This window comes from Acanthochromis polyacanthus, chromosome 8, assembly GCF_021347895.1.
Source record: "Acanthochromis polyacanthus isolate Apoly-LR-REF ecotype Palm Island chromosome 8, KAUST_Apoly_ChrSc, whole genome shotgun sequence".
NCBI classification, from domain to species: Eukaryota; Metazoa; Chordata; class Actinopteri; family Pomacentridae; genus Acanthochromis; species Acanthochromis polyacanthus.
This window is the reverse complement of record NC_067120.1, coordinates 30,437,016-30,464,412: the sequence shown is the minus strand read 5'-3', so window position 1 is coordinate 30,464,412 and position 27,397 is coordinate 30,437,016. Positions and strand designations below refer to the sequence as shown.

At 41.1% G+C, this 27,397-nt stretch overlaps 1 protein-coding gene across 2 annotated transcripts in view; it reads right to left on the bottom strand.

Annotated features, from left to right (window-relative positions):
- The window catches only part of gnao1a (guanine nucleotide binding protein (G protein), alpha activating activity polypeptide O, a), a 134,371-nt gene extending 107,508 nt beyond the window's left edge, over positions 1 to 26,863 (bottom strand). Inside the window, exons 1-3 of one of the 2 annotated variants that reach the window (XM_022204702.2) lie at positions 26,066 to 26,863; positions 25,324 to 25,366; positions 608 to 749 (exon numbers count right to left, since the gene is read on the bottom strand). In XM_022204702.2, the coding sequence (XP_022060394.1) occupies positions 608 to 749; positions 25,324 to 25,366; positions 26,066 to 26,183 (303 nt within the window). In that variant the 5' untranslated portion in view covers positions 26,184 to 26,863. The remainder of the gene's footprint in view (positions 1 to 607; positions 750 to 25,323; positions 25,367 to 26,065) is intronic. The other variant, XM_022204701.2, reaches the window with a different exon arrangement.
- Positions 26,864 to 27,397: the final 534 nt, after the last annotated feature.

The window sequence follows — 27,397 nt, the reverse complement described above, 5'->3', positions numbered from 1 at the left end:
GTTGTATAAACATACTATGAATACAGTCATTACACAGGGGGACAAGTTAATGTGGATGTTAATTGTAGTGTTCTCCTGCATTGACCACGTCAGGCTCAATACAATCATGGAGCTGCAATCAAAACAATGTTGGCATTTTGTCAATCTCCATACAGAGGACGTCAGGGGAAGGACCTGAAGGCGGTAGAGATCACCATGTTGCTCAGATACTTTATCAGATCTGATACAAGAGCTGGACTCCTGGTGCTTTGGTTGAAAGACAGTAACTCTGTAAAGGTACACGACGGCCTCTCCCTGAACCACACCGGCTCTTATGGCGTTCATCCAGCGGCTGCTTGATAAATTCAGGACTGGAGGCAGAGCATTTTGGTGAATGAGTTACGTTGATTGACATTTTCAATTAGCCTTAATCAGTTCACAGTTTTGGACTTGAGAATATCAACAGTCTTGGGACATTTCCATCTGTGACAGTCGTGTTTCTGTCCTGCATTTCAATGTGATTGCTTGCAATCCTGTGCTCTAAATTTGGTGACAGTATTATGTATGTTTTGTGCGTATGCAATTCCACTTGTATGTGACTGCCGGACACATTCGTTCATGCACTGACCTTGCGTTCTTTGTCTCCATACTCCAGGCCCAGCGTATCCATGGCACGGACGATGGCAGCCAGAGATTGGATGGTGTTGCTGTAAACGACAGGCTTATACTGCTTTACGTCATCGCCAGAGAAACCATCCTCATGGATAATCCTAGAAACACACAGACACACAGGTATTAGCCAATGGGTAAAGGATTTTACATTTTGCCTTCAAGCACAAGTATAGAAATGAGACAACCTTAAGTACTCTGTGCACAGACCTACACATAGCAGTATAAGGAAGATTGCATTTGCATGAATACAAAGGGGTTGCATGAGTATGCCCAAAATGGTTTTACAGAAAATATTTTGGGCATTGTCAAATTCAAATAAAAGGAGCCCTGCTTCCATTGCCACACTGTGCTACATCCATGATATTGTGACCTAAAAGATGGTTCTTCATCCGAATGCATAGCATCTTCTACAGGAGGGAATTTAGAAACAAATCATACCCAAAACGCCTCAGTTACTAAACGTGCTTATCGAATAACAGTACAATGTGCCTATGTTTTTCCATGAATGCCTCATGCAGGTGATGGTAGAAGCCAGCTGTGCACAGAGAAATGTGTAGTCTCCCCGCTGAACTCCATCATAACTGAAAAAGACTGTAATCATGTGTTCTGATGTCCCATCTATCCAAGTTGGATGTAAATTTTATGGATGAGCAGAGTGCACATTTGAAATGTCAGTATCACAGCTGATAATTTATTGGGAAGCAAAATCCTGAACAAGATTAATAGAGTGGGTTTGGAAATAGTGGGGGGAGGAAGACCGAGAGAAACACAGGTGGTTGAAGGAGGGTTACAACAAAAACACAAAAGAGACAGAGAGCGGAGGGAAGGGTCTATAACCAGTAGGCTAAGCTGACATTTAGGCACACGGCGCTCACAGAAGGCCTCTCCTGCTGTTTTAAATGCCATGATGTCATTCACAGCAGCAAACACAAGGACACAAAGGCAGACAGACAGTTAGCCGGGCAGACAGACAGTACATATGGACAAATCAGACAAAGTCAACAGGGAGAGATGACAGCGAGATGGGCAGCCAAGAACAACACACAGGACACCACAAAACAACCCGCTGATACAAACAGACAGATGCAGGTTGGGGGTATGTTGTGAGGCGATTCACACAGACAAGATCCCCACACAAGTTAACTTGGGTGAACAAGCTTCCCACAGAGACGAGCTCAGGATCGAACCCAGCTTCTCACAACACACCCTCAAACGGCTAAATCCATGTCTGCCACACTTAGAAGTGGTTTGTTTTTCCTGTGCATGATGGTCTGTGTGAGATATCTAACCCTGGATCTTTCACTGCCCACTGGTATAAACAACTTTTTGTTGAGGCACTGCACTCCTGACTCCTCCTGACACACCATACAGATTAGCCGATGGGCACACCAACCGCTACGGTGAAGAAACCACCAGTTTGCCCGCCTGCTAGGACCACCAAAGGAACATTTCTGCTGACTTGATGCCAGTATGACATTTAAACCATGCGTGTCACAAATTCAAACCACCCTTCATAAGACTGAAATTCAAAGAGGTTTTAAAGTAGAAGAACTTGAAAGAACTGCCTGACTAAATTTACCCCAACACAGCTATGAACAGAATACAGCCATTGTAACAGGTCTATATGTGCTTCAGTGCTAAACCCAAGGGAATTGTTCATAAAATTTTTCATTTCCTGACCTTCGAGAAGAACATTTTTTAACTACGTGGATCAGAACCAAGGGCACTTAATTAAAACTGCTTAATAACATTCAAGAAATATGCCTGTAGTGGTCGCATTGTGTAATGCTGGAAAGCTTAATGAGGGGAAGTTTTACATTTTTGGAAATAGTCTTTCGTGCCAAGAGCAGATGAGTACATCAATCTCACATACAGTAGCGCATATATGCACCTTGAGTCAGCAGCCAGCTCGCTTTGCTTAGCAATAACAGTAAAGTAGATATGGGGGGAAAACATCTTGTTCCCTCTCCTCATGCTAAGCTAATCTAACATGCTGCTGGTTTAGCTTCATATTTGAGAAATAGTCTTGTTTTCTTTCTTGCCAGGAATAGAAGAGTACATCGATCTCACATATGTAGAGCAAATACATAATTCAAGTAAACAGCCAGCTCGCTTAGCTTAGCATAAACACTACTGTAGAAGCAAACATCTAGTTCCTAATGCTAAGCTAAGTGAACAAGCTGCTGGTTTAGCTTCATATTTGGGAAAAATTGTTTTCTTTCGTGCCAAGAGTAGATGAGCATTTTGATCTCATATAGAGAAAATGCATTGTTTAAGTCAGCAGCCAGTTAAATTAGCTTAGCATAAACAGTACAGTAGATACGAGAGGAAACCATTTTGTTCCTACTCCTAATGCTAAGCTAACTTAAAAGGCTATTGGTTTAGCATTCATATTTGGGAATTATTCCCAATATATAGTTGAATTTAGCAGCCAGCTAGCTTTGCTTAGCATAAAGATTACTGTAGATATATAGGGAAAACATCTTGTTCCCACTCTTGATGCTAAGCTAAGTTAACAGGCTGCTGGTTTAGCTTTAAATTTAGCATGCTGACATAAGACTGGTATGTATCTACCTCTTTTTGAGAAAGCTTAAAGCCATATTTCAAAGTCCAACTATTCCTTAAAGACGTACTTGGCTTCCTCTGCGTGCCATCTTATTTTACTACCCAGCTGATAAAAGAACAAAAATTATTTTTAGTAGCTAATTATTGACTATGTCCTGATTATGATGGTTTTAAAACACCTGAAATTAATGTCATGAAAACTGATTATGAAACTAACAGAAGCCGACCACAGAGGATACACCAAACCATTAAAAGGTGGAGTCTGCAATTTCTAGAGAAAGACTGGCACTTTTGGCAACTCCTCAGTAAGGAAAGTCGCTGTTGGCTGTCCTAAAAGTCGCTAGAAGTCGCTAAATGACGTCATCACCTAATTTGCATATTTCCCAGTTTGCATGTAATTGTAATCAACGTTGTGGGAGAGAGGAATAACGTTGTGGAAGAGACCAAAAAGTGAGTATAAAACACCCAAAATAAAATAAATATTTTTTTACTTGAGGCTAAATGCTATGGTTTATTTTAGCATGACAGTGAAGAAACATTTTTCGTTTATATGGCTCCGTAAGTCTGGATGGGATCTGTAGTGACTGCGCATGCGTGATTCATCTGCCATCTGGCCGCGGAGTGATGTGTCCTCTAATCAGACACTGGGACTGCTGCGGGGTTACTGGACTGACAGCCTGTGCTTTGGGACGGGGAGGAGCTCACAGCAGCAGCTGCTGCTCGTTGAAAACAGTAACTGCAGAATGATCCGAGTTTTCCTGTCAGAGTCTCCAAAACGGCACAAAAAGTCGCTAGATTTGTCGCTAGTCGCTTTTGACAAAAAAAGTCGCTAGGAGCTTTGAAAAGTCGCTAGATTTAGCGAGAAAGTCACTAAGTTGGCAACACTGAAGACTGGTAATATTTTGCCAGTCTGGGTGTGGTCTCAGCCACCTTCTTTTTTACTCATTACCAGAGTATATCAACAACATAATATGTTTCAGTGCACGTACTCTGCCTTTAATATCTCATATCTGTAGAAGTTCACATGTAAAGCACCAACATTCCCAAAGAGCTCAACGGTAAATAATCTGAGACATTTTAAGTGGTTTTACTTAATCTCATACATGCAAGCACACACACTTCTCTCTATCTCCAAAACACCTCAGTGGCTATATGCAGTGTGGTTAGTACACATCTGAGCTGGATTTTGGGAGTGTGTCTCAACATATTGCAAACACATGCTACTATACATCTGTAAGCAAGTTTGAGTGTGTGCGCATGTGTGCAATCATCTTTATGTTGTGTGTGTTTGTGGTTTTGAGGACAGCAGTCCCGGATAGTGTAAAGTTTCAGATCAATCAGGCAGCCTGCCAGTCCTATACAAATGCACCGCACTTCTATTTCCATCACTGACTTTCACACAGAGGGCCAAAGCACAGATCTATACACTGGAAGTAGGACAGAAAAGTGTTCATTCATTTCTGTACAATGTGCACATCAGCTAACATGTCCAACAAAATTACATTTGGAGTCTAAGCACGGGTGCAGATGAATATATACCACACCGCAGCAGAAAATCGATTTCTACTTCCCCTCTCTAGCCTCGTGTTTTATTCTTTACTCTCTTTTCTTATTTTGTTGTAATGACTTGCCAACCAGACACTTTTCTGAAATTCCTCCCTCCATCTTTGCTTGCACCAGAGAGGTGAAACAAGGACAAGGCCCTTAATTGGATGCTGCATTCTCTGCGGAAATAGTGCGTTGAGCTCAAGATGCCAAGAGAGTGGGTGATGTGTGTTTCACAGTAACATGAAACACCAATAAGAAGAAACCTAAAAAATCTGAACCAGGGATTCCTAAAAGGCTGGCATATGAGCAATCCATGTTTCTATCACAAGACATATGAGCCAGCTCACTCATGAAGTGTGTTTTCAAAACAAGGTCAGAGGGGATATTTTCAGAAACCTGGAGACAAATTTAATTTCCATTATATTGATATGATTGTTAATCACAGAAGAATCATCACTATCTTCTTAGCAAGTTAATGCTATAATCCAGGCATTCTCCAACTTATCTGACTTTTTTTTCAAGATGAGAGATCTGCAACAACCACTGACAACAAAACAACATTTGTTGAACAAATATTTAAGCAACATACATTCAAGTTCAAAAAGTCAAGACAGCCAAAGCACAATGGAGCCCAGCGGGAGAAATGGCATTGTTTCCCTGCAATCAGTGCCATCAGCGTGACTCCTGAACTTGTGATTACACCACAAATGTCACATCTTTGGTGACTGAGCCAACACAAAACCGAGGCAGACACAGCTAAGACAGCTAGTCCATATTTATTTCTGACTCAGACATATTCTTACATTTGCACGAGTTGGAGAAATGATGTACTAGAGGAAAACAAGATACCGATAGCAAGCGCTCTGGTGCAACTTCAATACATGAAGACAAATGCAACCGCAAAGTCACCAACCAAAATAAGACGGGGAAAGCTACATTATAACCAAATTCATCGGCAGACGGTGTCCCTGTGAATTACCTCCAGCTACACAGCATGTTTAATGTCACAAACAATCTAGTATTGGATGGAAAATCTGTAGATCTCAAAATGAAAAACGTCACTTTATAATGTATTCATAAAAGAAGGTATGGGCTGGGTCGGCTTTCTGTTTGATCTGGACTTTGAAAGGGCTTTGTCTAATCCTTATTACTTCTGAGAGAAAGAGTAAGAAAGAGTGACAGAACAAGAGAAAGGCTACAAAAAGCGAATAAAGCTGAGCACAGGTTTGAAACCAGTGTTGCAGCAAAGTGTTACTAGAGCTGCCACTGACTTGTTTCCATGTATATATATATATATATATATATATATGTGTGTGTGTGTGTGTGTGTGTGTGTGTGTCTGTGTGTGTGCAGCTCGCTGGCCTGCTGACGTGAGCTTTCATGCATGAGGACCTTTTCTCATTACCCACTCTCCAAGCCCTTCTGTCAGCAAAGAGAGAGAACACTGTGTGTTTGTGTGTGCATGTGTGCAATTTCACGTAGCTTTGGCACAACCTGCGTGCTGACCTGAAACATAGTTTAGTTTCACACTGAGCCAGACAGATGGACAGAGAGACAGACATATGGGTAATTTAACCACGACATTATTCCATGATATCATTACGTGGCTGCCATTTTGGAGGCCAAATGGCAAGTGGTTTAAGCGTGATGACATCTGTCAGCCAGCAGTCAATATCGCATTTAAGAAGTTTTATATGTGGTGTGCCAAACGGTGATGCCCCTTTGAAATTTGATAACTGCTGCGTTTTAGATTACAAATATTATCGTGCCGCCTCAAATGTGTGTTACTGCTCAACAAGGATTCAACAGGTGTGTTTGTGGTAGCTGGTGGCTGTATTGAGAGGAAACCATGTTGCATCTCACAGGTCTTAACGCTGTACAGCGTGTTGTATAAACTGAGTTGTAATATTAGTTTGTATTTGGCATGGGCGACCTGGCAAAGACCATATCACGATCTTTTGGGGCAGAGTCATGATCCACAAACTGAATCTCCCTACAGATCTCTTCTGTGATCACATAAGTTGGGGAAACAACTGCCTGGATACAAAGGCTGTTACTTCACCTCAAAGCGAAAGGCTCAACTTTCAAATGTTTGCATGCGGCTTCTGCGTCTGGTGAGCTTTGGTCCACTCATCACCATCCTTCATGCTGTCTTTAATTCACAAAATAAGTGAAACCTCCCAGATGCAGAATGCAAATTCCGCTAAAAATGTAATTTCTATTCACAGTGTCATTTAGCAGATGCTTTTATCGAAAGCGATGTATATCTGACAGTAGATACAACATGATGGTTAGAATTTAATTTTGTTAGAATTCTGTTTAGCCGGTTGTGTACAGAAAGCTTTTGAGCTTTTCACCTGGTAAAAAATTCTTGATCACTAAGTTATTCCACACCCTAGTGAGACAATAATCAAATAGCATGACCAGTACACAGACACTCCTTTGGCCAGTGACTATAAAGCTGAAAAATGTAGCTTTCTTCCAATGACATGATCACAAAATAAAGACAAAAACAGGCTGTTGGGATGTTGAAATGCAAGTTAGGCCAATAGCTTGGCAAGTCCACCTTTGGTTGTCTAAGAAATCATTTCAGACAGTTTGGTACAACAGACAATCTACCACATGATGCTGTGGATATAGACGTGTCTGACAATGTGATCCTGTTGACCAAAATCTCCACGAACTTCACAGAGGCCCTGCAAGACACACCAAAACTCCAAAATCCCCTAGAAGAGGACAGAAAGAGGCCTTCGCTACTCCCAACCACAACAGCGTCAACAATGATGTCATTTCATGAAGCAGCAAAATATTCATTTTCATCATGTTTTTCATAAATATTGCACCACTTCAAGCCTGCAATAATTATTCAACTGTGATCTCACTGTGGTCTCTTCGGCTGTGTATGCGTTTATCCATCCTTCCATTTATCAAATCTTGCTAGAGATCTCTAGATCTAGATAGCTGACTGGATGCGGTGTGAGCGTTGAGATCAGCATTATACAGTGGTTTTCTTTGAGGGGTAATAATTCCCCCTTGTCAGTTCGAGATATACAAGATGATATATATTTTTCTTTTAATTCCAATCGCCTCAACATTTACAAGGCAAATCAATTTTAGACAAAGCCGGGAACTTTAATTTTGACACAATTAACTGGGTTTGAAAGCAGCGAGGGAGTAAAATTGACCCCTTGGCAGTTCTGGTGTTAACTCTCTGAATCACAGATGTGTGACTCATTACCAACTTGTGATTTCTGGCCTACAAACTCACTTTTGATCTTTCCATTATCATTTCCAATGTAGTAGTTGTTCACATCATTCAATCAATTGTAGAGATGCTGCGTGCTGATAAAAAAAAAAAAAACTTAACCCCCAATAGAAAAAAAAGACTGGATAGAAGTAAATCAGATATTCCGAGCTGCATTTGTTTTGATCAATTTATTCATCTGTTCAATTCAGACCATTTGCCAAATTTCGATCATCCGTGATACAAGTTTGTCAGTAAGGTGACCGAGACAGATGCATGCAGCTGCTGCAATTACATTTTATCTAATGTACAGCTAAACACTGTCCCTACTAAGTGAAGTACAACATTCAGGAGTACAGGAGGTCAGCATCTCTAATGACCATAAACACATACTGCTGGATAATAAATAAGGATGTTAAGCTCAGTGCAAGACTCCTAACAAGCAGAGGCTCACTAGTTGGTCAGTTATTATAAACTAATGTTGTGTATCCAAACGTTGTTCAAACCATAGACTGTGTTCAAAAGATGGGAGTAGCATCTGGGTCTGACATGTGAAGCCAACACAGAAGTTCCTTTAATTCATTCTTCCTAATGAACAGCAGGGTGCGACTCCTCTGCTTCCAAAAAGAAATATGATTGCTCAGAAGTCTATCAGAAAGTTATCCTACTTCTCACTTGATTTGTTACCTCAGTAAACATTTTCCTAATGAGTTCATGGTGTTAACTGCTAGTTTTAAGACTCTTTGAATACAGCATGGTGTTAATTTTGTAAATTATGGTCCCACTTAGGGGGAAACAGACAATAAAGAAGGTTATGTCATCGGGTGAGGCTTCCTTATGATTATTAGATCGCTACATATTCACATGCAAAATGTCTTTTACTTCTCAGTCAGATGCATCCCTTGCTCTAGGCTTTAAAACAGTAGTTCACAACTCAAAAGATGATGCTCTTACGTCCATCCTGTAGATACAACCTACAATTTAAACTCACAAAAGGAACTTTGAAATGGATATTTTAAATTCTTGGGGAGATCCTGACGCTTCCACAGACACCAAATACGTCAGGAAAAGAAAATGAGACTCAACTGCAAAAATTTGAATCAATTAAGGGAAATGGAGGTGGCACTCCATGAAAAAATAAAGCTTGTTTTTGAAGGTGTTTCTCATTATAAACCGATGCATTGGAGAGTTGGAACAAGCTGCTACTATCAGACAGTAAAGGGCATGAGGGAAAAAGGGGGAAACACACACACACACACAAATTGTATCAAACGCAACATGTCTGCCTCTCTCCTCTCCGTCTTCCATTATCCTGCACACTCATATTTTTATCCTCACACCTACTCATGTGAACACACACAAACACAAAGCCTACACAGCGCACTGTGCAATTAGGTCTTTATCTCAGTCCTGCATTGTTGCTAGCTCTCACTGTTTGTCCTGACACAACCACACACACACACACGCACAAAACCCTGTGATTGGTTCTTTTATCACTATGCCACACATCCACTCACTTTGTGGCCGTCGTCGACAGAGCTCTTGGTTGTGACAAAGTGCACACCGAGCGACTCCTGTCAGCGGCGCCCAGACAGAGCTACTCGCATGACGTGTGCGTCTGTTAGTGAGCGTTTAGAAGAACGCAAGTGCAAAAGAGAAGATAAAATGTGATGTGTGATAATGGGCATGAGCAAGAGCATGAAATGAGAGGAAGATAATCAGAAAAAAGAGGCTATAAATAACTGAAGGTGTCAGTAATACAGCCCCCACTCTGACACACACACACACACAGTGAAATGGAGGCATCAGCTGCTCTGTCATTTGGCTCCACTCACTGTCATCACACCTTGGGGTCAAGCAGCAGTTTCCTGAGCACACATATTCCCACAGATGCACACGTACCTCCATGCCCTCGGCTCGCTATCTATTTTTCCTCAAAACACACATAACCCACTTTGTAAGCCGCGCCGGCTGCATGGCTCCAGGGACGGCCTGCCACTGAGCTGGTCCACCGCTTTGATCCAAGCTGAAATATCACAGTTATTGAATGGATTGCTGTGAAATTTTTTGTGCGAATGGGATGTGATGGTGTCCGGAGGATGAAATCTACTTACTTTTGGCGATCCTTTAACAATTCCCTCAGTGCCACCACAAGGGCGAAACTTGTGTATTTGAGTCTTTTGTGTCGGACTGGCATTTATGAATTTAAAATTTATTAGAATATGAGTGATTCCTAAAGTCGTCCCCAGTTCAAACTGCAAAACTAATGCCATCCCCACTGCTAATTGCACTTAATGTCTTGGGCAAATTAGCATCAAAAAAAGCATCTAAGCATGCCAAAACAAAGACACAATGAGGATCAAGTCAACATCTGTTCAGCATCATCATGTTAGGTGGTGCATATTTAATTTGCTCATAAAAACAGCTATGAAAATGCTGAAAAACAAGAACTACAACTAGCCTGACTCATTAGATGTAGACTGCGGGTTTAGGCCTGCTCTTCTTCCTGTGCATTATACAGAGCTTTCTCCTCCTCTTTACACTATCTACGTGTTTCGGTAGTAAAATCCCCCGTCACTACGGGAAACAAACACCTCTAAATTGTAGCCTACATACTAAAAACGACAAGTTTTGAAGACTTGGGCCATATGATAAGGCAGACCTGCTTAGTATTTTCAGTTAATTGTCCATTTTATTGACAGTGTTCACCTCTCTCCATGCAAGTGCTCCCCCAAAACAATTCCCCCGTCATTATGTTGCATCCTGGTCTTAGTACTGACAATACTGACTGATTGGTTTAAAGACATACAAACAAGCCAGGAGGTTGTTTTTTTCACCTATGGCAGAACATTAATGAGGTGCAGTCAGACCAGTCTCTGATGCTGCACAAGTATTGCCAATTTCCATCAACGTTACTTTGTGTTTGGTGCTAGTTAGCAATAAAACACAAGGGTAAACATGCTAAAATATTGAACTACTACTGAACATAACATCAGCATGCTAGTCACTAATTGTGATTCTGGCTGTTTTATGCATGGACATGCAACTTAAAGTCCATCGAAGGGATTAAGCTTTGTGGCAGGTAAAGCTAGATAGTGTATTGATCCTGTCTTGATTTATTTATTCACCCTTTTCAGGAGAATACTGCAATCTAACTGCAATGCTACTCAAAATAGAAGCGGATGCACACAAGCACAAGTTAATACATAACCAAAATGACACATTTCCATGATGTTTTCTGCACCGTTCTCTATTTGTGGTGTGACTGGCCCTCTCCATTACATCAGTTTTTTCTGCAATGGTTCAATGGTACCCAGCTGGAGAATTAGCGCCACCAGCTGTTAAATACAACAACTCAAATTATAATCACAAAGTCGGCGATGGAAGTGAGTATTAAATTACATTTTCCTTTACTGATTTTTGAGAAAACTGGTTAAAACTTGAATTATATGTCGAAACTTGACAACTGTGTGCATGGTGGAATCAGCATTCAGTTCAAAGTGAGGCATCATAGGCCCGCTACCATTCCTGGTTTTTTGCTACCACTTAGCTATCATCCTTATCCAATCAAATGCACAGTGGTGCATGAGTTTTCAGTCAAGAACGCATCTTGGAAAAAAAAGAGTACAACATTTAACACAATTACCGTAATTGACTAACAAATCCAAATCATGCACACAGAAGATGGTACACTACAACACTGCTCTAACACTTGATAAAACCCTCCTTACTGTATTCTATAACATTGGATCAATGGTGTTAAGCACTTATAGCATTGTGCGCAATAACATACTTGGAAAAGCTCATTGATTTACCTCCACATTTTTGACCATTTACATATTCAGTTGCAAGTTTGTTTTTAAAAATCTGCCTTTGACTACTGTGCCTCTTCTAGGATATCTTTTATCCATTAGCGGACAGTAAAACATTCCCCTTATGGCAGGCAGACCTCGGGTTTCTACACTTGCTCAGTGTTTCATTCTAATAGAGTCTCTCTGTAGAGCCGGGGATGGAGTCCTCTTGGCTCCAGGTTTGGTCGTGTGCTGATGGAGAGTTACGGCGCCAAGGGACTCAGTCTGCTTCACACTAGTTCAGCTGGGATGTTAGCAGCTGCACACACATGCATGTAAAGCCAGGCAGACAGGAGAGCAGAATAATTACAGTTCAGCATTACATCTAGGGAGACCTCATTAAATCTGTCTGCCATTATCTCTCTGTTTCACTGTCACCTGTTATCTCTGTCTGCCTACTCTCCTCAGCCAAAGTTCTCTTCATCCTCCTTTCTTGTATCCTCTCCCTCTCTCTGTATATTTTCACTGAACATCATACTTGTTCTCTCCCACACACTACCATATTCTCTTTCAACCCTTCTCACTCCTTATTCCTAATTATTTCTTCTTCTACTTCCTTTCGTTTTCCATTTGCAATTAAGTATTAATTAAAAACACAGCGTCAACGCAAAACACACTCTCTCCCTCCCCGGGGACTCATTTCTGCAGGGAAATGCACACTCACATACGCTCATGCTACACAGGTGCTCACCTGGCGGAGCTGAGTGTGACTGTTACAGAGAGCGCTGTGTCATAACCGCTGCCTAATTAACAGTTAGGGAACAACAGCTTCACAGAGTCACACCCAAAAAATGTTGCACTGAAGCTTTGTAATACGTTTTTCGTTAGTTGGATTTATTTTAATGAATATTGTGACGTCAAAAGAGCCGTATTAGACGCCACATTGAACCCTGAATACGTAGCACTAAGCTTGTGAGATGTTCAGGCTGCATAATTAAGAATCAATAAATGGTAGTGAGAAGTGGATAAAATGGAAACATGCTTTATATTTTTTCACGCTGGCTGCCAGAATGATACAGCTCAAGTCCATTATGGACCTTTATGTCAAGCTAAGTCTAATTTTCTTTTCAAGAAGAGACAAAAAGTCAACTAGGGGAACCATTTTTCATTTTGCAGATTATATAAACTGCAACTATTATAAAGGAATTGTTTGGATAAAGAAACTGAAGTCCTGCGTCAGGATGAATACCGTTCCGCTGCTACTAGCTTCCATTAACTGGGAAAGTTTCCTTTATCTGTGTTCCGGGGGATTCTGCTCATTTTAAAGCCAGCTGTACAGTTTTTTTTCCTGTAGCTTTCAATTCGATCTAGGTCATTTCTCGTCCCAATAACAGCTTTATCCCAGCGACTACTCATAGACCTTGTTATTTCTGAATTCTTGGCTACAGCAGTTGGCAGAAGACTTGCAAGGAAAAGACGACGTAAATTTGTCATTTGTGAAATGCCGAAAAATCAATAAACATTTGAATAAAATGCAGTCAATTTGAGATTTCATTGTGGCATTACCACAAAGTTAGCGAGGTGATGTATAAGGAATAGTTGTGTAGTCCCAGCTCCCAGTACAATTACGGGAAGTGGTTGTTCCAGGAGGTTGATAACATCAGTTTAGGGCAATGTGTGTCCTGTTGGAGGCAGTTTGACTCACTGTGAGACTGATGAAATGTCCAGACAGAGGTTGTTAGTAATAATGAGACAGACAGCGAGAGAGACAGAGAGAAGTAGGGACTCAGGTTTAATCAGGTCACCTCAGATGCAAGGTCAAAATGTAATTATTGAGATTTCCTGTCCTCTCCTGTGTCAATATTAATTACTTACTTTGAGGGAACCAAGGAAAGCCCTGTCATCTAATGGAAACAAAGAGCCGAGGCTCGACTGAATGGTTGAATCCCAGCAACAACAGGGACCTGACTGAGGTCCAGCAAAGCACAGCTGGTTGTCTAAACTGAGCATGTTTATTTGATGCAAGAAAAATCTGCAAATATCTCTGGAAGAAATACATATTTGTGCTTGAAGCTAGATTTTTCAGTAGCCATGTTAGCAGCGTAGTTCTATGGACGACTATGGTATGAACTGCAATACAGATATCCACAGTGATTAGAGAATGAATTCCACTGACTTCGGTCATCAAACGGAAAGTTTTCATTTATAGTGAGAAATATCTACATATTCATGAATGGACGAATTGGAATAACTTTGGTGATGCCTTCATGTCTTTATCTAGAGCCATCTTAAGTTTTTTCTGTGCTAACAAATGCTAGCATGTGGACCCACTAAACTAAGACGGTGAACATTATACCTGCTGTATATTAAAATATTAGCATTGTTAGTGTAAGAAAGTTGCCCGTGTTGTACTTTCCACATGTGCAAGTATGCAAGGGTTGATAATGTAAATTTTGTCATGCATGGACCCCTTTGTAGACATGTCTGAAGCCACTCTGCTGTAAAGGTAAAACTGTGCATGCTTGTCTGGAGTGGTAGTTGGCAATTTCGTGTGCAAATATGAGAATGCATCTAAGTGGACTAAAAAAAAAAACCCCAAAAAACAAGAATTGGTAGTGTCTGCAGCAGTCAGTTTGTGCAACTCTGAGGAAGTATAATCAACATTTTTGTCTTGTCTTAAATTGTGTAGCCCGGTTGGTATATTTAATTAGATGCTATCCTATTCAACCCCTTCTATAGAGTCAAAAAATGCCACTTTTTGTCACTGTTTAAGAAAAAGATAAGGACACAAGATATTTATTCTATAGTTGACAGGGTGCAAGGAAATATTTATTGCGCATTTAGAGATGTATTTTAGCAGAGGAGTCTCTATTTCCTGGCATTTCTGTCCTAACTTAAGTAGGATATGAACATAAGAAAACAAACATGCATTGAGACATACTCTCCTCCAGCTACAAACCCCGGCCACAGGCACCATCAGCTGACTTTCTCTCAGCTGAGTGCGGTCACTTTAACAAGACTCCATTGTCTCGCCGTGCACTGAACTGACAAATCTGCCAAATAGGTCCAACGCACGATAAAAAAAACAAAACACTCAGACATCCATATCAACTTGTGCACACAAACAAAAGCACAGAGGCGAAAACACACACACACACACACACACACATACACACACACACACACACACACACACACACACACACACACACACACACACACACACACCTTCCCATCACAAAAGACCTTTGTTTTTCCATAAGAAGCCCTGATTAGTGCTCGGACCACACACACAGTCACACTGACCTGATCGCATACAACTGTGCAGACCAAGGAAGAAAGAAATGAGAACAGAGATGGCTTGGAGACAGCCTTTAAAATCATAAAAAAGCATCAGAGGAACAGAAAAATGGAAGACAAAGAGCTATAAAGATACACAGATTTGCAGCTGTGGTGTTACCCACGCAAATGAAGGCGGTGTAGGATTATTGGCAGGTACGTTTAAACATGACCAAGAAATACGGAAAAATCTACAGAGACGTGGCAGCGTGAAGGTCTCCAGAGTCTTCATTATTTTCAGAAAGGGGAGGGCAGGAGGGGAGCTTTTTTTAGGGTGGATAGAGATCACCAATTTGACTGTCATCAGCTGATCTGATACCGATCATAAAACGGATGTTGTAGTGAAACATGTCTGCACAAAAGCTCCTGCACTTGGCATCTGGTAGAAGCACCAGCCTTTGACTAAGTGTTACGCATGTTACTAACTGTATGGCTGAATGACTTACTAAACGTCATGTGGAGAATAAATACAGCTTAAAATTAATTCAACGTGTACTAAAATTAACACTGAATACACTTAACTGCAGTAGCAAGGCACTCGAATGCAACAACTCAAGTACATTTTACTTTATTTCAATTTCATGCTACTTTAAAGTGAAATAATGCACTTTTTAGTCACCTACATGGCACGGAGTGATAAAAACTACAATAAGAACATATGTTGCTATACTCTGATTTAAACGATCCAACAGCATATTGAAAAGGTCAGATTAAGTCTACTGCATCCGGTGTGTCATTAATATGCTGCTTACATGCTAATACACCAGTGGTATTAGCTCAATATTATATAATTATGTAACACTGACAGAGCCTATCTTGCATGCCAATAAGTACTTTTGGACTTTAAGCCCATTTTGAAGCTAATACTTCTAGTATTTTACCCGAGTGAAAACTTTGTACGCAAGATTTTCCTTTGGAACAGCGTGTTTTTACATTGTGGTACTGACATTTTTACTTGAGTAAAGCTTCTCAGCACTACCTCCAGCCCTTTACAAGTGAATCCCTGCAGATCATAGTATACAGGTCGCAACTCAAGAGAGTTCACAATCACATCTTCAAAAGGACAGACTGAAGAGGGTTGTTTTTTTTGAAGAAACATTATCTAGGATTGCAGGAGGTAGAAGCCATGGAATTAAACAGTGTACCGGATTCTCCTGTGTTTGGTGGATATCTACTAAACAGAAAAAGCTTGCTAGGTGAAGCTGATGCGTTGCATGCAGAAAAATGGAGACAAGGATGGAGAGGAGGCTTCAGTTTCTTGCGTCTGCAGTAAAACCGAGAATTAGCTGCAGTATCTGGTAAAGACAGTCGATAAGAAGGTAAACATTCACCAAAGTCTTCAATAATTCTCCTGAGAGAAATGTAGAAAGTAAAGGATTTTAGGCCAAAAAAAAACAAAACCTGAGTGGCTGATAAAAACAGTTGGGGATCAGGTGTGGTTCAGGCCTTCAAGACTTCATAAAGAAAAAAGCCTTTTTGTCACATCAACAGTCAAGAAAGACTCCTTATATTCCTAAATTTCTAGCAACTTAAAAATGCTCCTTGTGGCATGTTTGCTGCTGGTAAATATAGAATCTACAACATCCATGTCCTCCAAACACTACTGCGTGCTTTTGATGATGCGGTTTGGTTGTTTTCAGCAGAAATATCCTGCAGAGGAGCATCAGGCTGCAAAAATATTTTAAGAGACGTTGTGAATAAGTACACGAAGAAAGACAAAGACCGAAAAACTGTGCCTCTCGCAGAAATGTGAACTAAGAAAAGCCGAAAAACGGGGTAGATGAGGTGAGTTCAAGAGAGATGACAAAAAACAAAAAACAAAAATGAGGAAACAGCGGAAGCGTGTGATAAAAGTTTTGCTACTTGACGTTAAATTTCAATGGGGTTCAAACACTAAAAACACCCATATGGCTATCAAAGGCTGCTTTGATGTGCTAGTGAGCGCAGATATCATGATGCCTCGTTATTTCACAGCTCACTGAGGCAGCCAATCAAATCATTCCAGTGATGAGCACGCCCACGGCTATATTTAACCAATGAAGGATGACTATCTGGCTGACGGACTGTTTCAGATGACCAGTTACAGACCATCGCCTCATGAAAGACTTGAGTTGGTGCCAACACGAGTGACCGTCTCTCTCTTTTTCCTTTTTTACCCCCCTCCAACTTTCTCTCCTTGTGTCTCAGGAAAAACAAGGCTAATAATTATCAAGGAGAGCAGAGTCCAGGAGAGGAGTGCCCTTTGCTCTCCACCCTTCACTTCTCTCTTTGCCACTTCCTCGGTCTTGCTTAATAAGTGAGAATATGTTCTTTCACTTGCCAATCTCCCTCGTCTTGCTCAAAACAATGTCTCCGCTTCCCTCCTCTTACCTCCCCGGCCTCATTCACACTCATCCTCCCTCTATCCTCTTTCCTCCTGTCTTGCTTTTTTCCCCCCACACTTCCATATCACAAAAAATAGAGAAAAAGGCAGTTCAGCATCTCTAACTCTCTCCTCAACCTTTGCTTTCACCGCTCTGCAAAAACTTGCCATTTCCTCATGCAAGTCCAGTCTTTTCCATATGCTTTGCTTTTATTTTCCTTCATTAAATTCCCCCTTTCCTCCATCTATAACCCCCCCTCCTCTGTCCGCCTCTCTTGCCTCACAAAAACACCACCACCTTTTTTCCCTCCTCCATTTTCCTCCCCCCTTCCCCCTTTTATTCTCCTCTTCTGAGGCTTAAACCTAATTATCTCCTGTTCTAGAGGGAGAAACCACACACGCATACACACTGGCGATGGGAACGGCCTGTGGGAAGCAGCGCAGCCGTGAGGGACGGACAGCGTTTGTTCTCCCTTCGGCCGGTCGCCTCCGATCATGTCAGCAAGGCACAAACACACTTGTACGCTGCACGAGGAAGCCAGAGACGAAGGATAAACCAGAGAATCCGACATAATGTGCATTAAAACACACAAACAGGGACTGGCTGAACAAACTGATGATTGGAATGCTCTTCAATGTTACCAAATTAATCAAAATTAGAGAAACTATCACCGAATACCAAGTTGGTTAATTGTCTCCAAGTATGCAGCTACATGGGCAGCTGCCTTTGATAGTTGCAAAGAGGTGTCAGGCCTCTTGAGCTCGTGCAATGCTTTCAAAACACTACGAATAATGTCATTCTAGAAAAAAAAATACCATGAAAGCAAAACTGCTTGGTGCAATGCAATTATGATTTCCAGGAAATTTGTGCATCCATCAGCTGTACCCACTTAACCTTGAGGGCGGCGGGGGGTTGGAGTCCATCCCAGCTGATGGAGAGAGTGCACAAATCACCGGGATGATACGTAATTTCTAATTTATGGACCAAAATAGCTCAGAAAATGATTTTTAAAAAATAGCCTTACGATAACATCAAAACTCCACTTTTCAACTCACATAAAACATTTACGCTTTAACGTACCATGTGGCAGTATTTTGCCATCTGGGCTTTGGGTGTATGGGATGTTTGTATCTTTACATCAATTTTCTAAGCACTTGTAAGCAATGAGGGTGAAATTACATCTGATACCGAAGTACAAACCAGCACTGCTCTGCTAGCAACAGAAGCCGCTTCTCGACTATCTTGGGACATGTTTCGATCAAGCTTATAAAGTTTTATGTGGGCTGTGCACTGTTAATGATTGAAAGGGACATTACCTGGAGGTGCAATGCAGAGTGAAAAGAAGTCCTATAAGGAAGCCTAGAAACCAGGATCATTCATTGTGCTCATTTTTTTTTCAAAGTTTCAGTTCATAACATTTCCTCATGAATTTGGAGATTCTCAGTCCACCTTAAAGTGACTAATGTCAGGATTGTGTTTTTTTTTTTTTTGAGAGACAGATTCACTGAACTGCAAATAAATTAGCTTTGACGCAAGTTCAGTTGAAAGGTTTAAAGATCGAGAACTTCAAGTTACTTGGATCCCGAATTCAACATTTTTCCACAATTACAGTGTCTTGATGTTTTATCACCGATTCCAGAGAAAATAAATGACTTCAAAATGTGATATTTTAGATGCATTTAAGCACAGCTCTGAATGTCACACATCATGAGTAATAGCCAACCATCACTGATAAATAGTAAGAGAAGAAAAGTCTCTTTCTATTAAACAACAACAAAAAATGAATTACTATTTCAGTAAAGTGTTGAAGTTTGTGTTGTTTCAAATTCTAGCACCAAGATGTCCATGCTTCCTCCCAATGCTGATCCTAAATACTGGTTCTTTGTCTCCTTGACTACTAAGAATCAATATAGGTATCAGCCCTTATAAAAAAAAACATATTGATCAGCCCATAATTCTTGGTGTATTTGTCTGACCCACACAAACGGCATTTTTAATTCACTCAGGTCTACTTCTTCCTTACAATGAGAATCACGTTGTGCTGGTGTTGCCACTGCTTCTGTATTCTTAATCTCTCACAAATAATAAAAAAAAAAATCATTATTACTCAATAGTTCAATAATTAACTACAAATAACCTGCATATTCAACCATTTAAGTTCTTCTTGACACATATCTAAAAGCTGCACACCTTAGCAAGGCTATTTTAGCTGCATTTATTAACACAATCAACAGCATGCTTTGTTTTCAAATTGCGATCAAAAGGTCACAAAAGACATGGCAGGTCGAAACCCACCAAAAATGTAGCAAATTTTGGTTGCAATTCCATTTACAAAGGTTTCTTGTTATATTACAACTAAGAGTCAAACAATATTGAAAAAAAATAATCAAACACTGATGTATTGGACAGCTAATGATCATGATTTTCATGCTACTTTGTTCCACTGACAAAAAATATCTGGGAAATTCTTGCTGCATTCTGTACCAAATCAAGTCTGTTCTCTCATATCTGGAGAAAATAATTCGCAGACATCTCTGTTGCACCACAAAACCTCATTTATAATTGATATTTTGAGACACATTTTTCCTTCATCTAAAAAAAACCAAAAAAAACCCTGCAGCTCTTGGGATTTGGATACTGCACTTGGCCACATTTCGATTTTGATAATATTTTGATTAATTGTTGAGCCCTACGAACTACTGCTAGCTAATTAGGCAAACCTCTTAAAAAAAAAAAAAAGAATCTTGCATCTTCTGGGCATGTTAACCAGGAATAATTAATTCCTGTTCCTGGTACAGTTACACCAGTCTCTGGAGTGGAACCTCACAGATACAGACCCTGAAGCAGAAGCCTTTAAGGGCAGTAAGCAAGCAGCTAATGTGAAGGAGGAGGGGGCCGCACTTAAACGCACAATTTCCAGCACTTTTTTGGCGACCACGCCTAACCATGCCTTCCTCTCGTCAATTATATTAAATTTTCCTGCAATAAATGAGTTTTTCCTCCCACACTCACTCCCAGCGAGCACTGCTGGAGAGGTCAGTCCCGCCAGCTGGGCAGCGAGAGAAACCTTTGCACACGTCTAAACACACACACAGGCTGCATAAACAGATGGTGTCGCCTGCACACACACACAATGCATGAGAAAGAGATATGCTATTCACACATGACCAAGTTCGTTGGGTTGCTGGCCCAAATATTACACTCACTCATAGATTGCTTGTACATATGCTACCATTTAAAAGTTTGGGGTCACTTAGAAATGTCGTTATTTTTGAAAGAAAAAGTTTTTGTTTTTTTACATTAAATTAATCAGAAATACAATCTAGACATTGTTAATGTAGTATATTCTAGCTGGAAATGGCTGATTTTAATGTAATATCTACATAAGGGTCCATTTCCAGCAGCCATCACTCCTGCGTTAGCTAACGGTGTTAAAAGGCTAATTAATGATTAGGAAACCCTTGTGCAATTAAGTTAGCACATGAGTAAAAGTGTGAGCTTTCATGGAAAACATGGAATTGCCTGGGTGACCCCAAACTTTTTAACAGTAGTGCGCATCTTTAGAAATGCACCCAGTTCGGTCATTCACGTGTTTCTCCTGCAAATCCTTTTCAATTTCTCCACACATTCATGCATTTTCATGTTCGATTCGTCACCCCGTTGCCCTTCTTACACGCGGAGTCCTGCATGACACCGTGTTGTTGCTTCACACCTTGATAACACACTCATTCATACACAAATGCAATCCACAGATCGTCCAAGGTCCCTCTCGCACACACAGACGCACAACCCGAAGTGCACCTGCGCTCCACACAGAGATGCTATCAGTGCTTTGTCATGAGCTATTGTCACTCAGTGATTGCATCATTTCAGAAAGCAATAATCTGCGTTTCAAAGGAGGCACAGTCTGGTCTTTTTTTTTTTTATTCCCCCAGCCGAAGCACAATTTAACAGTACAAAAAAAATAAATAAAAAAGAAATGTCACAGAATAGACTCCCAACTCTCAGTCTGTGCTGCTCAGAGTGGTAATAGACTCCGAGCTTCCACTCACTGGGATCGCACAGCTGTGACACACACACACACAGCAGCTCCATATACACACACACACACACCATAAAATCTAAATCTAATCCACTCATCTCTGCCCCTCTTTCTCCCTGAAGAAAACACACACACACACATCTCTACACACAAAGCCCCATCGACACACATACACGACTGGTCACTTGGGCACGCCCAGATGTTCAAAGCACTGTGGAAGAAAACGCAGTAAGGGCTTTCCACTGCTCTGATGAGGTTCCGGAAATAGCAGAAAGTCTCTGAACATTAAACTTCGAGGCTTCCCTAGCAGGCCGCTGTCCAGCAGACTCCCTTTCCGCAATGTTAGGCCCTTTATAAAGGAACATAAATGCAAGAATTTACTGTCAAAATGCTTCAAATAGCACCATTTAATAGAGTTTTGGTGAGATTTTTTTTTTTTTTGCAATTTTGCCAAAAAACAGCAAAGTAGCTTCCTTATCTCAAAGCATTCAAGCTCATAGGAATATCCGACACTTTCAGCATGTGTTACTGGTGTAAAACTTTACAATAAGTCACTCAAAGGCAAAACTTACAGTGTCTGATGTTTAGGCTAGATGTGTTTGGTATGATGGGTATCCTTGTTAAGACCGTTATCAACGGACTTGTTTTATATGTAAAATAATGAAATCATAAACTCACAAGAGTATTGGGCACTTTAAATGTGTAAAACTTCAAAGTAAGTCACTCATAGCAGTTTCACCTTTTGAACAGGAATAGTATTTGTTTGGGATATGTCATCATGCAGCTCTTTACCCACAAATACAAGAACATGTCTTATGCATTAGATAAAACCAAGAATTCCTACCTGCCAGATCTACTTTCAGTTGTAAGCTAATAAATGAATTGCCAATCATTCTGATAATTCATAAATTGGTTTGAGTAATGGTTTGTTTTTTTTTTTGGGGGGGGGGGGGGGGGGATTTCCTGACTTCAGCATGTTAAATGTGAATATTTTTTGTTTTTTATTTCCTGTGACGGTAAAAAGATTTTTTTTTTGGTCTGTGTACAAAACAAGACATTCGGGGATGTTATTCTGAGCTTTGAAAAACAGTCACGCACATTTTTCGGAGATTTTACAAAGACTAATCGATTCAACCAGAAATGAATCAACAGATCAGTTGACAGTGAAAATAATCAAGGGTTGCAGCCCTAGATGACAGGCAAAATGTAGTGTTGTCTGATGTTTAGGTTGTATGTATTTGGTATGATTAATATCCTTGTCAAAACCGTTAGTGACACGATTAACAGATTTGGTTTATGTTTAAAATTAAGAATTCGTCAACTCACAACAACATTTGGCACTTTAAACATGACTTACTGGTGTAAAACTACTATATGGCCACAATATGCCACTCACAGAGACAATAACCTCTTAAAGGGAAGAATATTTGTTGGGAATATTGCATCATGCTGCTCTCTACACACAAATAACAGTACATGTCTTACGCATTAGATAAAACTGAGAATTTGTGCCTGCCAGACTCAGTTTCCACTATTAATTGATCAGCTAATAAATAAATTGCCAACTATTTTGACAATGCATAAATTAGGTTGAGTAATTTTTAAAGGGGGAAAAAAGTCTATTTATAGTGTTGAGCATCCTTGCTAAGATTGTTATTAACATGATTAATGGATTTGTTTTGTATATAAAATAAAGAATTCATCAACTCAGAACAATATTTGGCACCTTAAACATGTCTTACTGGTGTTAAACTTCTAATACGGCCTCAAGAAGTTACTCATAGTGGCAAACAACTTCTAAAGAAGAAAAAATCTGTGTTTGGGATATTGCATCATGCCGCTCTCTACCCACAAACAAGAGAACATGTCTCATGCATGAAAATAAAACCTAGAATTCGTGACTGCCAGATCCAGTTTCAAACATCTCCTCCATAAGCAACAATCTCTTGCAGACTGTAACCAGACAGCAGACACACGGAGGTGGCATGGCTGGATTGATTTAAGGAAGGGAGTGTGGTGAGAGCCAGATGAAAGGAAGCTGGCTCTCTGTGTGTCAAAAAAGCCTGTATTTAAAAAAAAAGAAGCACTGAACAGCCATAATGCACGTCTTTGTTATGCAACCGTGAACGTAAATGAACAACCTTATGGTCACCACAGGCAATATCTGCATTGGAGTAAAGGGAGCATATGGGCGAACACGCCCGAGTCACATTAAACGAGTGATTCACAACAGTCCGGTGCAATCGATTGCATGCAGTTGCTCCAAAGGTTACTGTATATTTCATAAACCCACTGGGAGCGTTGGTCAGTCAGCGTGCAGGACGCGCTGTGCTGCCGGACTGACCATCAGCAGCTGAGAGGGAGCCTCATCTGGATCCACTGAATCATGTGCTCATGCGATGTGTCACTGTACGGCCACGGCCAAAGCCTATTATTGGCTGAAACACACTCAGCTGTCTGTAAAAATGACGCAGCAGAAGAGATTGAAGAAAAACCATATGTCACGACTGGATTACAGATCAAATGAGAGGGAGAGGAGAGGGGAAGGGAGGGGAGGGGAGGAGGGGCCGAGAACGCCGCTGAGATAGCAGTCAATGTGCAGCCGACCTTAAAGAAGAACGATAGCAAATCCTGTAGGTGTAATATGGGATTATTGCGGCGATAGAGTAAATAAAGAATAGTAAGTATGAGAGAAGCTCTCTGCTACAGATAAGTCCCACTAGAAGCATCATTAAATACGTTACAGTGATACCATAGATGGAAGAAAAACTTTAATTAAACTCACTGCTTGAGCAGCAAAGGTCCAAATTCAGTCTCTACAGGAGTAAAACAGGAGCACTGTGGTGGGTTTTTGAATCGGGGTTATGCTGGACTGACCTGAGCATTCACAGACACCAGCACAGCCAACGATGTGAAGGAAAGTATAACAGGATACATTAGCAAGTAGTATTAGGAGTCTCAATCTGTCAACTAATGGTCTTCAAAATGTCTAAACTGTGCAATGTGATCTTAAAGTTAAGAGTCAAAAACCCCACAAAACCCGACAAAACAAGCTCACATTTCAGAAGCTGGAACCACTAAACGCCTTGCATTTTTGCTAGGAATAAACGACTTAAATGAAAGTTTCTTATTAATTAACTTGATTAGTTCTAAAATCGTAGCACCATGTCAAAAACTTGCTGTAGTTGTCACTGGTGTGGTGGAAGATAAGCCCTTCCCTGCTGTCCACACAAACTAAACCCTCCCACATTGCACTACTATAGCTTATAAGACAAAATAAAAAAATTAAGTAGTGTAGCATTAAAGTAGACAGCGAATGCTTTTTCCTCTGCACACGAGATCAAATAACGCTGAGACGGATAACGAAATCAAAGCAGATCTGAAGCAGTCTTATCCTGCCCTTAAGCATCCATATATCCTGAAGCTATGCAAGATTGATTCCAGATCCCCTCCCTTGTCCAAATACCATATCATATTAATGTGGCAGATATATTTGAACAACAGCGCAGCAAACCACTGCACGAACGGCATCATCGCCAGCGGAGTGGTGCTTCGGTCAAGGCCAGAGTTCAAGTCCGGGGGACACTATAAGGTCAAGAGATGTGTTTTTTCTTCGAGAAAAATGCAAAACACAAGCTGGAAGAGAGACAAAATGTGGCCGCAGATTGATTTTAAGACCGGTTGCATGTAGGTTTATGGATATGTGTAGGTCTATGTGGGTGAGAGAGGGCCACACATGCACACTATGGGTTTATTAGACCGTGCTTATTACAGACTTACTTCATCTGTTTGACGATGGTGCTTTTCCCTGACTCTCCAGCCCCTGAGGGAGAAGAGACAAGAAGACAATGTAAACAGGGTGTATGTGTTCGTGTTAGGGAGAGAAAAGGATGAAGAAAGAATCAGCCTTGGTGAATAAGCACATCAGCAGCAGGGTGGAGATTAAAAAAGATGGAGAAAGTGGCTGCACCCTCTCCTCAATCTGCTTTTTCCCCTCTTTTTGTTTTTTGAAAGCCCCTCCTATCTCAGTCAAATAGATTAAACACTTAAAAGGTTAATTTTCCTGCAAAGAATCAATGAATCCCCCAACAAACCAGTGAAGCAGCACCGCCTGTGCTGGGCCCTCCATTGCTGCATACTGCCATTTTTCCCCTTCTTCCTGGCATCCCTCTGCAGTTTTCTCTGCTGTAGGTTTTGCCGAGCAGATTTTTGCATAATTACATTTTTACGCACCTGCCTCACCTTAAATAAATCTGCTTTTTTTTTTAAATTATCGCAGATGGCTTTAATGGTGAAGGAATATAGGAAAAGGAGCCGTGCGTAAAAAGGAGGAATTCATTCATTCATTCATTTGGGGATTTTTCATGTTAGTTCCTTGAAGCTTATCACAAACGTCGTGTCTTTTTTTTTTATTTCATTTATTTCCCACCCTCACCACCACCCCCAACACCACACCTTGTCGTCGTCCCTGCCTCCCCCCACCACCACCACCACCACGGTGCGCAGAACCAGCGTCTCTTACCGAGCAGCAGCAGTTTCACATCTTTGGCCGCGGTCAGACCGTCCTCCTTGAGGTTTTTCTCGATGGCTTTGCTCCGGTCCAGAGCCGCCCTCTCCTCTGCGCTCAGAGTACATCCCATGGTTAGAGAACACAGCTTGATAGCGTTACAGGTACCGGGATCCACGGAAGAAAAAAAAAGAGAAAATTAGGCGGAGAAATGAAACTTGCGCGTCTGGAAACAAAACAGAAAGCTTCTTTGGAAATCCTTATTTCCTCCTTTTTTTTCTCTCTGTACGCTGCGCCTTCGATCCCTCAGTGATCCCTCTGGTTTCTCTCTGGGCAGCTCCCTCTCTTCTCTCAAACCGGGCACGGAGGCGCCGTTAAAGCATTTAAATCACGGATCCAATCGGTTTGATCCAAAGCGCAAAAAGGGGGATAAAACACGATGTAGCCTCCGCAGCTGGTTGCCTGGTCTCGGCAGTGGCTCTCCGTGTCTGTCTTCTGTCGGTAAATCACGATAACGGTTCCCTTTTCTCGCTCCTTTTCTCGTCGCTGCTGTGCCTCTACTGCTGCGCTCGCATCGCTCGGTTCTCAGTCGGACCTTCCTCCGTTTGGCTCCTCCGGGGCGGGCGGCGGGGACTCGCTCTGTAACTCTACTGCCTCCCGGTAGCTCCGGTAGGGACTCGGTCCTCCCGTTAGTTCATTCGCACAATTGCAGGTTGCTGACGTCAGAGCAGCGAGAAACGAATGTGGGAGCGCGCGACCGTTCTCCCAGTGGCGCAGCCTGGTGGTGCACGGGGACCGATGGACACCTTCACCGGGGGTTGTGCCAAAGAGCGATCCTCTGCCAAAAACTGGCTCTCTGTACGCCCACAGCTGCTTTTATCTGGTCAAATTCCCTCAACACGCACAACTATTGGATGATGTGCAAAACAATGCACAAAAAAGTGTTATTTGATGTAAACGAAGGTTCGGTTTTTAAGTGTTTAGAGAAGAAAAGGGGGAAAGACAGTTCCCTCATCTCGATTTGATATTTTAAAACAACTAACGTAGATATTTGAGTTTATATTACACGCAATATTCAATTGATGCAACATTACTTAGCTCCCCCAAACCAAATATAATGTTTGCAACTGAAAAGGTTTATTCAAATCATTAAAATTTTTTGGATATTCATTGGGGATGAAAGGCAATAAATGCTGCTTCTCAAATAGGATTATCTGATCTAACAGTATCAACACGCACAACTATTAACTGATCAGTTATTTGATGTGCAAAAAAATGATTTAAAAAAGTGTTATTTGCTGCTGTAAAGGTTAGAATTTCTTTAGAGAAGGAGAATAAAATGTTAAT